Genomic DNA, 13,292 nt, shown 5'->3' on the forward strand with positions numbered 1-13,292 from the left:
AAAAATGTATATTTTATCTGCTCAAATAGGTTGAGAGTTCATTCATGAGGAGAACTTACAAATATTGACTTTATCTTTTCAGATGGGTACGAGAGTTCTTAAGTGAGGACAACCATGGTCTAGATGTCTTAGTGGATTATTTATCATTTACCCAGGTTGTAATGAGGTAATTGAAGTAAGAATACAATCGAACAAGAATCAACCGCAAGCATCCCCCCCAAGAAAATAACAAACCAGAATGAAAATAAAAGAACATCAAAAAACAGTAACATAAACTGCAAAGGTACAATGCATAAGATTACTACTTCAGCTAAACAGAAAAAATTCTTTATTTTCTGTTTGTCTTGGTAAGACTGTAAAACCTAAGGAGTCCATAATCCTGACTGTAAAACCTAAGGAGTCCATAATCCTGACTGTAAGAGGTCATACAATATTACCTACATTGTAAAAAATAAATCATGAGATTACTGGTATGATGAAGTTAAAATGCTCCATGCAAACACTCATAAATCATAAAAATAGTGAAACTAAGTGAGTTACTATGTATACACAGAGCAGGTGTGCTGAAAGGTGTGTATGAAAGACATCTGTTTATTGAATAAACCACACATACTTCATGCCAATTTAGTATAATTTATGTTCTGGACTTGCCAGTAGGCATATTACTTGACTAAAAAGTGCTAACTTGAAATGGTTGAAAAGTAGTGATTTATAATACACAAGAAAAATAAGAACAGGTAGAAATTAGGGATTTCACAGCAGTTTTATGGATGAAGAATTATACACTAAGTCTTCACACATAAATTTATGTAATTTAGTCCCTGTCAACATGTCTTTAATGCAATATTTTGTTGTGAGAAACCATTTTTTTCCCCAACTTGCCATTCTGGCTAATGGAATATTGATCTTGCTAGCCAAATATAAATTCAACTAGCCACCTTTTTTGGTTTTTTTTTCTGTATTATCAAATGTTTTCTCTTGGATTTGACTATCTTCTACCTTTCTTTTTCTTTCTTCAACTACATGTATCTTTTCATTTGTTTTTAAATTTATCAAAAACTTTTCCATTTTCGAATATTCCCTCCCATTTAAGTTTTTCATGTACTTTACAATAACAAAATAAGTACTCCATTTGTGAACTCATATTTAAAAATAAAATTATATTTCAACAGATTCATCATTATGAAACAAGAAAATCATTTGCTTCTTGTTCATTTTTATTTTGACAATAAACAACTAATTTGCAAGGTAACAAATCTTAAATTACCAAGATAATTTCATTTGAATACTGATATGAGATCAGGACCGTCGGCTAGGTTTTGGCACATCCCGTTTACCGGAAATTAAAATGGCAGATCATAAACAATGCTTTATAAGTCAATAAAATTGTGCATATCATGCCAAAATTCACTTGACATATTCAACCTAAACTTCTTAAATGTAGGGAACATATTTTTATGTATGATGTTAAGGGATGTTTTACTAAATAACCTGTTAGCTGGTTAACTTACCTTGGAACTTGCCAATTAAATGACGGTTGCCAAATTGATGAGTGTAAGCAAATGAGAACTCGCCAAAATACACATCTACTTGTATTTGGCGAGCTGGCGAGCGGTGGTTTCCCACACTGTATTTTCAGTTGCATATTCAAATTAAACCAATTACAGACCCTTCACAAACTTTCCAATTTTAGTTAAATTGTAACCCCAAAAATTAAGTACTTCCATCTCTTTGGTGACTATTTTCTTTGTGCCCTTTTAATCTGTTTCCTGGTGCTGCTAATGAAATTTTAAAATGCAAACTGGTAACCCTACATATGCCGTCCAAAATTGTAAATAAAATTACTGTTGCACAAAATTTGTAATTAAAGTAAAACTGTAACCCCTTTAATTTAAATGCTTCTTTCTGCTTGGTGAATATTTTTCTGAGGTCCTTTTCATCTGTTTGCTGGTGCCGCTAATGAAATATGAAAATGCATACCGGTACTTTTATTTGTTAATTTTGTTGATTATTGTAAAGAGAAACAATGCCTTTGTTATATGTGCTATCTAGTGAACAGATTTTATCATATACAAAACCATGATAACAACAGTATGATTTTATATCTTTACAGAAGGGAACAATTATTAAATAAAGAGAAGAGTGCCAGTATGGATGGACTGTCTCGGAGTCCCACAAGGAGACTGAAGCGATCCAATACTATAGGTTCCCCTCGGAGTATAAAAAATTCCAAACTTAACATGGGCGAGGCCCGGGATGATGTTCATGTCTGTATCATGTGTTTACGTGCCATAATGAACCATCAGGTGGGTTTGATAATGGATTTTCATTATTTTAATGCATGCAAGTTGATTGTCTAATGTTTCCAACTGAATATCAATTTAAAACAACAGTTTGTTGTTCACATACAGTTATCCTTTGCAGTTGTTTGTGTTTAAAACCCAGACCTTACTATACTTGTTATATAAGAAAAAAATCGCAGAATTTTCTTATTATGACTATGCTGTTTGTTGTGTTTCAGTATGGTTTCAACCTTGTCATAGCCCATAAACATGCCATTAACTGTATAGCACTTAGTCTCAATCATCGGAGTTTACGGTAAGTAGAAATCTATATTTAGCATCAATATTGAATTTCTGGAAAAAGAGGAAAGATATGATGATTTGAGAAAAAGTAGGACTTTGCGATAAGTACATATACTTCCTAAAAAAAATAATATTAATGAATATTGTTCAATATATAAATTATCAAGCTGTCGATTTGAAATTTTTTTTTTCATCCCTGCAAACACAAAAATTTTACCTTTGTCTGTCGATCTGATCCATAACATTTTTCTCTACAACCACTTGTCCCAATCACATAGATATGCCATATCTTGGAATTTGATGTTTAATATTGACTTGCATCACCAACAGTGAAAGCAGGTGTAGTAGCTGCTTGATTCTGTCCATTGTTGACCATCTGTCATGCTTATAACTGTTACCTGTATTGTTTCATCTCTTACTCAAAAAGTATATTTCCAATATTATTAAAACTTCGTACAGTGGTGCTTACGTGCATATTAAAGATGTGATGCACCTCCTAAAAATTGATAAGTTTTTCTTAGATTTTAAGGATGTTGAACTAAACCCTTTTACTACTGGTGATACTCATTTAACTTTCAGAACAAAAGCTTTAGTGTTAGAATTATTAGCTGCAGTCTGTCTAGTCAGTGGAGGACATGAAATAATACTCTCAGCATTTGATAACTTCAAACAGGTAGGTTTAAAGTGGTGCTTACTTCACTTATTTGAGTGTTTTTACTTTTCCTCAGTATGATGTAGAGGAGAGGGGCATTTTTTTTTTTAAGTACCTTTAAAAAATACTTCTCTTTTGTTCTTTATATTCCCCTACAATTGTCTGCCATCTATGCTTCTTGTAAGCTTAATTCACCCTTAACTATTCAATGGATTTTAATGAAGCTTTCTATGAAGATTTGAAGATGGTACCAAAGGGATATAATCCAACTTCAAGGTTCAACTCAATGAGGTCAAAGTTTAAGCCAAATTATGAACTAATTGTATTTCCTGTCATATTGCCATATAGGATTATGTACGAGGTACTGAAGTTATGTGACATATACATTTATTAGATAAGATACTGCAGTAAAATAAATGAAGCTGACATTTTAATTGGAAGACATTGATTTTTTGGGCAATATGTTAGGGGTTTATGTAATTCATAGTGATGAAATGATTATAATTTGTTATTTTATGAGAAAATTGTATTACATAATTAATTGAAGGGGATAATATGGGGGAATAACCTGGTGAGTATTAATTAATTTTCATGAAATTTATACTTTTCACTTATAATCATTAACCGAAAGTTCAGTTTAGTTGAAAAATAGAAATAGTGTAATTTTATAAATCAAATTCAAAATACCATATTTTTGTTTCCGTTTGTGAACCTCAAGTTTAGTTTTATACAAGTTCGACATTTTGTAATGGAAAATGAATTGTTATTGTATTCATCTCAAAATGAATCAATCAGTTCTGAATTCTGGGTATTAGTTGTTAGATTGTAGTATCATGCAGAAATGGTAATTCAAAGTGATAACCACCATTCATTGAGTGATTTGAATTTGGTGAAAAATCTTACCATAGTATACTTTGTTACTTGCAGGTGTGTGGTGAAGCTCACCGGTTTGAAACTCTCATGGATTATTTTAAAAATTATGATGAATTCCACATAGATTTTATGGTAAGTATAATATATAATTATTAAGAAGAACTATATATGTCAGAACATTTCTCATACTACTTTTAATCCATGCATATTTCAGTTTCATTTTAAGATTTAGTATATTCTTGTCTTATAGGATCTCCCATCATTGAAAAATTGGTTTTAATTTGATGCAAGGAATGGGAAGAAAACTTTTTAAAGTAGAGTAAAATGAAATTCACAAAATTGCAGACATGATTTTTTTCTGCTTTTAAGCAGAATTACTGCAATTTCAAATCCTGATTTTACCGTTACAATTCTTTTTTACTGTATATTTACTTCCGATTTTGCCAATTTCAGTTTTGTTTAGGTCTCATAAAATCATGTCTGAAATCGAAAGATTGAGATAAGTGACATTTTTCACAAAATACTGGTTTTATTGTTATTTTTGTAGTAAGTTTTGATCCAATGAAACATCTTTTCCCCTAAGAAACTCCAAAACTATTGTTATGTTAATTGAAAGTGTATAATAGTAAAAATGAAATGGTTTATGGTGGTAAGAAATGACATTGTATACAGTATAATACAAATATGTTTTAATGAAAAATTATATTACAGGTTGCATGTATGCAGTTTATAAACATTGTTGTTCATTCAGTGGAGAATATGAATTTCCGTGTTCATTTACAATATGAGTTCACGACCATTGGTCTCGATGACTACTTAGGGAAACTTCGGCACACTGAGAGTGATAGACTTTCTGTTCAAGTTCATGCATACTTAGACAATACGATAGATGTTGCACAGCTGTTAGAAGATTCTGAAATGAAAACGGAAGCTTTAGAAAGAGCAGAAGACTTAGAAGATGAACTGTCTAGGGTCTGTATATTGATGTTATTACTTCTTTTTTTACATTTGTGTCATGAGAATTCTACTGCTTGAATGGCAATGCCAATTTGTACAAAAATGTTGCACCCAAATATCAATACAAAACAAATTCTTTAATTTGTTTGGAATATCATTGCAGCTGAAGATCACTTAAGCTGTGTAATATTTTAAAGTCTGAGATGGTTTTCTTCTGTTCTAAATGATTACATTATTTCTTCTTTGTATTTTACTATGCCATTTCTTTTATTACTATATGCTTACTACTGATTTTGCCAATTTCCACTTTTTATAGGCAAGTTAATTCAGTATCAAAGATCAGACTGTATTTTGTCTGGTTCTAAGTGAAATTGCTCTTAGACAAATCTTTGGACGATTTCACAAACACTTCAAAGTGTATTATGTATCACAAATAATAACATCACAATGCAATTTTCTCTTCTGTTGTCAAAACTTAGGTTCAATTTTTCACCTTCATCTTCTTGTGAAATTGGTCATGTTTTTTTATTTCCATTATGACTCTTTATTTGTTGTATTTGTCAATATCTGCATTGCTTGTGTGCCTAAGATTTGCATATTATTAAAAAGTATATCTTGAGTCTATTTGAAATTGAAACTAGAACAAATTGAAAACACTAAAATAGCTTAAACTGATGCAATGTGCTCAGTGATAGGTCAATAAAGACTTTACATTCTTAGAGCAAGCCTATACCTCTGTAAGCCCAAAAATTAACTTAACTCAATATTTTACAGGAAAGAGATAGATTCCAAGAATTTGAAGATGAAGCTATGGCAAAAACAGGTAAGGATAAGAATATTAATATGTATGTTTTAACTTGATGAAAGTTAATTTGAGCATAGACTAGATTGTTCGATTAATGTTTAAAGCATGATGTTTCAAGATATACAAATTTTTGTACAATTCCAATTTGTATTAGTGTGAATATGTAAATGAAAAGATGAAGTACTTTAGCTGAAGATGAACTGCATGAAATAGGCATACAAATTTTCACTTAAAAAGAAGCAGTTATTTTATCGATAAGATATGGACATAACATTGTATGACAGGTGTAAAATTTGGCGATCTAGAAGTGAAAAGGCATACAATAATTTTTAGCATTTCTAATTTTGGCAGCTGATAAGTGGCACACTAAATACTGAAGCCCAGAGTACATGTTTTGCTGAATTAATGTTTTGGGTTTTTAGACAGACTGCTAAAATGCACCAAAATTAGCACCCCATGAAATGACCTGCTGTACATCAGGTGAAAACATAAGAGACCAAGAAGTACTTGACAACCAACAAATCATTTTTGATTGGCTTAAATGTTTCCTTTTATTTTTCTGCCTGATGTTTCTCTTGTTATATGTATAAATGACTGTCCCATGTCATATTTTTCAGTTGAACTTGAAAAACAATTATCAGAAACTACAAATGAGATAGAAGATTTAAAGGTAAGCCATTGGTGTTCTCTCATCAAGAATGTCACATTATTCTTCCTATTTGCATGTTAATCTATAATAAATAGGACTTTCAAATATCCAGAGCAAGTATTTAACACCATGGAACACTCTGATTGATCAGTTCAAGTATTCCTATTGATTTGCACAGATGATAAAAAAATGTGTATTGTTATCATACCTTGCTTTAAAGAGAGATGATATATAGTAATCAGGGACTGGTATTCAATTGATAAAAAAAATTATCCTTAGGATAACTTGTATAGCTTGTACTAGACTTATCCATTGGATAATCTTTGATCATGCGATAGATTTTTTTATAACTGGGCCCAGGATATCCTTTTGTCTCACTTTGATTTTTAAAAGAGCATTGTGTATAATGGCAGCTTTGCTTTAGACCTTGTTCTACTATTAATGTAAGGATTTGAAAGAAGACTTCTTATTATGGTCTTTTTAAATAACAAACACAAAGAATTGTAACAAGGGGCAGCATACATGTATAGAAACTGATAGAATACAAAAAATAAATAAATAGATGAGCAGCCTTGACAGCACAGCAGAAGAGGGTCATGGATCAGGTGCATTGGTAGTATAAGCATCCTCTGTCAAGAAACTGCTGCCAAGCTGGAAAATGAAAGTTTAGTAAAATAAAATTATTGAGAATGGAATGAATACTATCTCCACATCAGTCTGTAAATTCATGTTTCTCTCTTCCAATTCTCATGATTTTGTAGGATCTGTTATCGCGGCATGAAAATGAGGTGAAAGAGCTGAGGCAGATTGTCTGTGAAAAAGATGAGGAATCGAAAAAACGACAGAGTATGTTAGAACAGAAACTGAAAGAAATGGAACAACTTAAAGTAACTGCTACTACAAGTACGGATTGTATTATAAGTTGATATAGTGTTCCATGTATATAGTGGACATGTATATTCAGAATTATTTTAGTGACTGATTAAACCATTTAAGTTATATAATAAAGAAAACAATGATTAGGTCCAGAAATCCACTCAATCAATTCAGTTTTATTTCATTGCTTCTTTGCAATTGAGTATTGTGAACATTTAAAAAAAAATGTTTTCTTTATTCAATTAAAACTTTTTTTCCTAATGTTTGAACACCTATAGAATGTCTACCATATAAACGACTTGTTGATTTTGAATTCCACCAAATTACATGAATGAAATTAACTTGTGTAAAGTTTTATATTATACATTGTACCTCACCTGTAAGTGGGGTTGTACTGTAAACAGCTTCTTCTTGTCATTCGCCATTACAGTCTCCACAACAGATCTGGCCGTCTTCTTTAGGTCTTCCACAGGTCCATACAGTTTCTCTGTAATGGGGGTTGGTTTATCCCATATCTTCGCTCTCTGTGCCTGGTGTAACTTGCACATCTGCAGAAAGTGTTCTGTATTCTGCTCTGCTTCTCCACAGGGACACATAGGTGATGGTATGACCTTTAAAACTGTACAGATGTTGGTTGAGTCTGTTGTGTCCTGTCCTGAGCCTGAAGATTGTAGTTTGCCCAAATCTTTTTAGTTGATGGTAGCTATCTTGCTTCTGAGGGGTATTGTGTAGAGACTTGATGATGGTCTTCATCTCTGCATAGCAGACTGGATTTTCATCTTGTTGTTGTTGAGCACCTTCCTTTGCTAGCTTATCTGCTTTTTCATTTCCATTGATTCCACAATGTGAAGGTATCCACTGTATGGCAGTTCTTGATGGAATAAATAGCTCTTTTAAGTTATGGTAGTTTGTTGTTAGTCAGTGCTTATATTATAGAGGAAAACACCTTGTTTCTGGATTGAATTTTTGCTACCGGGAATTTCTTAGGAAATCCTGGAGTACTAGTATATTAATTAAGGAAATGCTATTTTATGTAAGTTGTATAATTGACCTTTAGTTTTAGCGGTAAGTTTTGGAACATTAATTTATTAATATTGTTCATGTGTACATTTGTCAAGATCAAAACAAAAGAAAATGCTTTTGATGTTAATTTAGTAATGTTCTACAATTAATTTCAGGTGGAAGTTCAGGAGGAGTGACATCAGGCCCCGTACCAGACCTACCACCCCCTCCACCAGCAGTGGTAGCTCCTCCTCCCCCACCGCCACCTCCTCCCCCTGGTCCAGGGATGATGGCACCACCCCCACCTCCCCCACCACCAGGGGCACCTCTACCTAACAAAGATGGTAAGTTTAGTCCATCAATGTTAATTAGATGATAGATACCAACTTACACAAGTTCCTATTGAAGATTTGGGATTTCTTTCATCTCTGTTTAGAAATTTCTCCTTTTACAAAAATGAAGAGCAATGGAATTAGCGGAAAGACTGTGTATCTCATTAGTACAAGAAATTATAATCCAGATTATTTACCAATTTCTATTTGAATTATTTAATGACAAGATAAGGATAGTTAATCAAAGATTCATCAAATCACAAGTACTCTTTTCCCAACTGATATTTGTAATGAGAATAGATATGGTGAATATGTCAGAGACAACAACCCCATTGGGATGAAAATGTCAGCCCAAGGCCACCCATTGGTCTTCAATGAACAACGAGGAAATCACTGCAGCTGGCCCCAAAATACATGTATAATGCATTTGTTCATAATTTATTTTGTAAGGGCAACAAATTGTGAAAATAAATCATTGCACACCCTTACTTCCTTAACATGAAAATTAATTTCTGCCAACTATACATAATACATAACTTTGATAACACAAAATAAAAATAGCCCAAATTAGAAGATCACCATGAAGGTTCAAGGCTTCATGAGGCAGGTTTTGAATAACCATGAATTTCTTCATTTTTTCATCTACATTTTTTCAGCCATGACTATTAAAAAGAAGGTACAGACCAAATTCAGGCTGCCAGTTCTGAACTGGACTCCATTGAAGCCACAACAAGTCAAAGGAACGATATTCTCAGATCTGGATGATGAAAAACTCTATCATGTAAGAATCAGTGAAAGAATTGCCGGGGCCTAATTGGCAAAAACTTCTCACTTCTTCCATTTGTCTTTGACATGGAGAAGTGTTTTTAATAAATTATATAGACAGAATTGTCAATATTGTTATTTTTCAAACATAATTTACTAAAACTTCTTATTATCAATATATCTAGATTAGGCCCTGTATTGCCAGTTTATATTCTGCAAACTGACTTTCTACAATCAAAATATTACTGATTCGTAACATTAACAATTAGTTTTACTAAAAAAATTCATAACAACCTCCAACATTTTTGGCAATAATTAAAATCTTTTAAAGAAGTCAGTTCAGAGTTAATAAGTGAATCAGCCTTTGCCATGATTCCATAAATAAATTAACCATATTTTTTTTTCTATAAATTCAAATACTAAGAGCTTGATGTTCCAGACATCATATCAGCAAGAAGATTTATAAGAATGTTGCTCTTTATAAACTTGCTGACATTGACCAATCAGACATCGGAAAATCGAATCCTAATAATATGAATGCTTTATTATACATGTACTTGACAGGTGATAAATTTCAATGAATTTGAGGAGATCTTCAGACTTGGAGGTGGGCCAGGTCTAATTGATGATGGTACACCGAAGATGTTAAAGAAATCTCGTAAACCTGAGAGTATCAGTCTCATTGAACCCAATAGGTTAAGGAATTGTGGTATGTACAATGTATTTAAATAGTGATTTAGGTAGGCTTTGCCAGTGTTTCAAATTGCAAATTTTTAATTGATCTTGCGATGAAAATGTCCAGTTAGCAGTTTTTTACACCTAGGTTTTGAACATGGATGTGGAAATGAAACAGGCATTGTCACAATCCATATCCTTGTGTATAATAAATTAAAAGTTGACAGTAACCTATCAGAATATTCAAACAAAGCTCTGGTTGAAGCCAATTGAAGGCTATATTAACATTGCCAGATGTGATTTACAGTAATAGAGCTATGAACAATTGGCTGGGTGTTAACAATTGGCTATGGTTTCTTTTCTTAGCAATTACCAGAAGAAAGATTGAACTTACCAATGAAGAAATTGTAAGAGCAATTAACTTGTAAGTATTTAATTTGAAACCACATGACTGCATGTATATTTTAGTTTTTAAGCATTTCTATGTCATCATTTAATGACAGTGTCACAGCCGGCTGCAAGCCTCTCATCTGAAGCTGGTCAAAATTTTCTTAGTCATCATAACCAAAATAACTACCTTGTCAATCTGAAAAAAAATCATTTCCATTTAAACATGAAATTAAGATGTAGAAGCTGGTTTTTCAAGAGTTTTTGCGTAATGTGTATCAATTTAATTTAAGATACATTTCTTTTTGCTTATTTTATAAGACCAAAAAAAACACATTCTTGGCCCTTAACTCATTCCTGATCATCAGTCTCAAAACAAATCCCTGCTTCCAAGATACATGTAGTTGCATTTTTTGTATTTTTTGTCAAAGTAGTAAACAACCATTCATAACCTTGACATTTATATTTCAGCATTGACCTGAAAACTTTATCACTCGACATGGTAGAGATTTTGATGACTGTCTTGCCAAATGATCAGGAGGTTAGTATTTCTTGGCTTGACGTTTAAAATTTAGGACAAAAACAAAGTAAAATGTGTTGTTGAAGTAATAAAAATAGTAAAACTATTAAAAAAGGTGAAAGGGAGTTCTGGGGTATTGACAATATGTATTTATTTACTTCAAAACAGTACCTATGCACACAGTAGTCATAAAGTCAGAGTTTCGTATTTAATATCATGAATGATCAATTTTATTGGTACTGAAGAAATCTAGGGAACCAAAATTTGAGCGGTAATCAAAAGGCAACAAAGAACATGAATTAATATCTCAAAAGTCAATGAGCAATCTGGATTCCATTAAAAACTGGAAGCATGGAGCATGGGAAAATTGTCAAAAATCCAACAATATACATAATCCTAACCATTTGATGTTATACGAACTTGATATTTTAGGTAAAAGCTTTCAAACAGTACGAGAAGGATAGGAAACCCCTGGATATGTTGACTGATGAAGATAGATTCTTATTCATGGTATGTATTTGGACTATTTGGGTTAGCATCCATCTGTGATTTAAACCCAAACTGGTTGTGATGTATATTTCTAGGACCTGACATACTGATTTAGTAACTAAGCATTCAAAATTCTGTGTTTATACAAGCTTTTAATTTTATTTTTCTTCTGTATAAAAAAAAATATGGAAAGCCATAGATTTAATTTTGCACAGTTTGCATACTGTGCATGAAACTTAACTATGTTTGTCTTTTAAGTATTATTTCCTAACTCAAATTCTTTGATGAACTCTTGTGAAAAAAAAAAATGCATATATTAATTATTTGAAAAGGAATGAGGAAAAATTTTGTTATTGACCTAAATGCATTACTTGATATTTTTGTTGTTGAAAAAGCCATTAGTTGTGATACATTTATAATTCTGTTTCAGCTTGTGAAAGTAGAGAGACTGTCTCCAAAGTTACATATAATGAGTTTTATTGGAAACTTTTATGATACCATTCATAACTTAGTACCTGTAAGTGTATTGAATTTGTACCCTGGACAGCACAGGAAGTTAACTTTGGTGGACTATGAACATTGTTATAATCTACTTAAGTTATACACAGTTTAATATTTATGTTATAACTTATTAGAGATTTGTTGAAATGCTTGTAATCAAGTGTTTGTCATTTAATGGGATAGAATCAAAATGCATGTGCTTGATTTAAATTGTCAAAAAATAAGGATAACAACAAAATTACTGTCACTAATCCAATCCATAATCAAGTCCAAATGAAATCTGACCAAAAAATATTACATTACCTGAAAATGGTAGAAAATTCAGAGGATTAGATAAAAAAAAATGAAAAACAAAAAAACAAATACAAAAACCAAACAAAAAACCAGCTGAATCATGTGAATGACACAAAAAATGACGTCATAAAAATGATGATGTACAGGAGACCATAAAAATGATCAAGATTGGTTTTAGTTTTCTATTTTTTGACATTTTGCAGCAAGTGAATGCTATCATAGCAGCTTCTATGTCTATCAGAAGTTCACAGAAAGTTAAAAAGATGTTAGAGGTATGTTAATGGTCATTGAAGTGATAACAGTTGATACAACCCCATTGTAAACTTAGCCATTGAGTAGGAATTCAGGGGACGCAGCCAAAGTAGATAATATGAGTTAGGCAGCAGCCTTCAACCGAGCATTGCACTTGTACATTTTTCTTACGTCGGTGAAATCATTGAAAAAAAGGGCAGTAGCCGAAAGGGGCAAGATAGGATAAGTATTTAAAAAAATTAAAGTTCGGCATTCCAGATCTAGATATTGTAAATAGTTCTTTTTTTATTTTTTCTTTGTTTTTGAATTGCATACTTTAATTTAAATAGATAAATTTAAAGGCTGCTTTTTCCTTGACCCATTTCTGCGGGCCTGTCTGATACCTATTCTGGCTTGACTTAATGTCTATCATTAGCTCTGCATATGATGCTCAGTATTAACTGGAAAAACTAATAAAAATAGAATTGGGACATTTAGTTAGATTTAAGGAGACATAGCCCTATAAGCTAATCTAGTTCTGATTCTAATGTTGTATTTTGTAATGTTTTTTAATGGATGTATGGTATTTGAATTAACAAATTTGTATTAAATTTTTTTAAAAGTTACAAGCAAGAAAAGGGAATTTTGGAATATGAATCACATACACACATAAATTTTGCTTGATTTTAATATAAAAAT

The 13,292-nt window shown here is 31.9% G+C and overlaps 1 protein-coding gene across 7 annotated transcripts in view; it reads left to right on the forward strand.

The window, feature by feature from the left end:
• The window catches only part of LOC148603547 (formin-like protein), a 51,469-nt gene that overhangs the window by 25,083 nt on the left and 13,094 nt on the right, over positions 1-13,292 (forward strand). For all 7 annotated transcript variants that reach the window (XM_088552512.1, XM_088552514.1, XM_088552518.1 and 4 more), the window contains 17 exons: positions 83-166; positions 2,114-2,306; positions 2,522-2,598; positions 3,165-3,258; positions 4,165-4,242; positions 4,822-5,082; positions 5,842-5,890; positions 6,490-6,542; positions 7,283-7,424; positions 8,576-8,743; positions 9,388-9,512; positions 10,061-10,205; positions 10,538-10,595; positions 11,030-11,099; positions 11,511-11,588; positions 11,998-12,084; positions 12,566-12,634. In XM_088552512.1, coding sequence (XP_088408638.1) covers positions 83-166; positions 2,114-2,306; positions 2,522-2,598; positions 3,165-3,258; positions 4,165-4,242; positions 4,822-5,082; positions 5,842-5,890; positions 6,490-6,542; positions 7,283-7,424; positions 8,576-8,743; positions 9,388-9,512; positions 10,061-10,205; positions 10,538-10,595; positions 11,030-11,099; positions 11,511-11,588; positions 11,998-12,084; positions 12,566-12,634 — 1,831 coding nt within the window. The remainder of the gene's footprint in view (positions 1-82; positions 167-2,113; positions 2,307-2,521; positions 2,599-3,164; positions 3,259-4,164; positions 4,243-4,821; positions 5,083-5,841; positions 5,891-6,489; positions 6,543-7,282; positions 7,425-8,575; positions 8,744-9,387; positions 9,513-10,060; positions 10,206-10,537; positions 10,596-11,029; positions 11,100-11,510; positions 11,589-11,997; positions 12,085-12,565; positions 12,635-13,292) is intronic.

Source organism: Perna viridis, chromosome 11 (genome assembly GCF_037379345.1).
Source record: "Perna viridis isolate PV_CMFRI_1.1 ecotype Kerala chromosome 11, ASM3737934v1, whole genome shotgun sequence".
NCBI classification, from domain to species: Eukaryota; Metazoa; Mollusca; class Bivalvia; order Mytilida; family Mytilidae; genus Perna; species Perna viridis.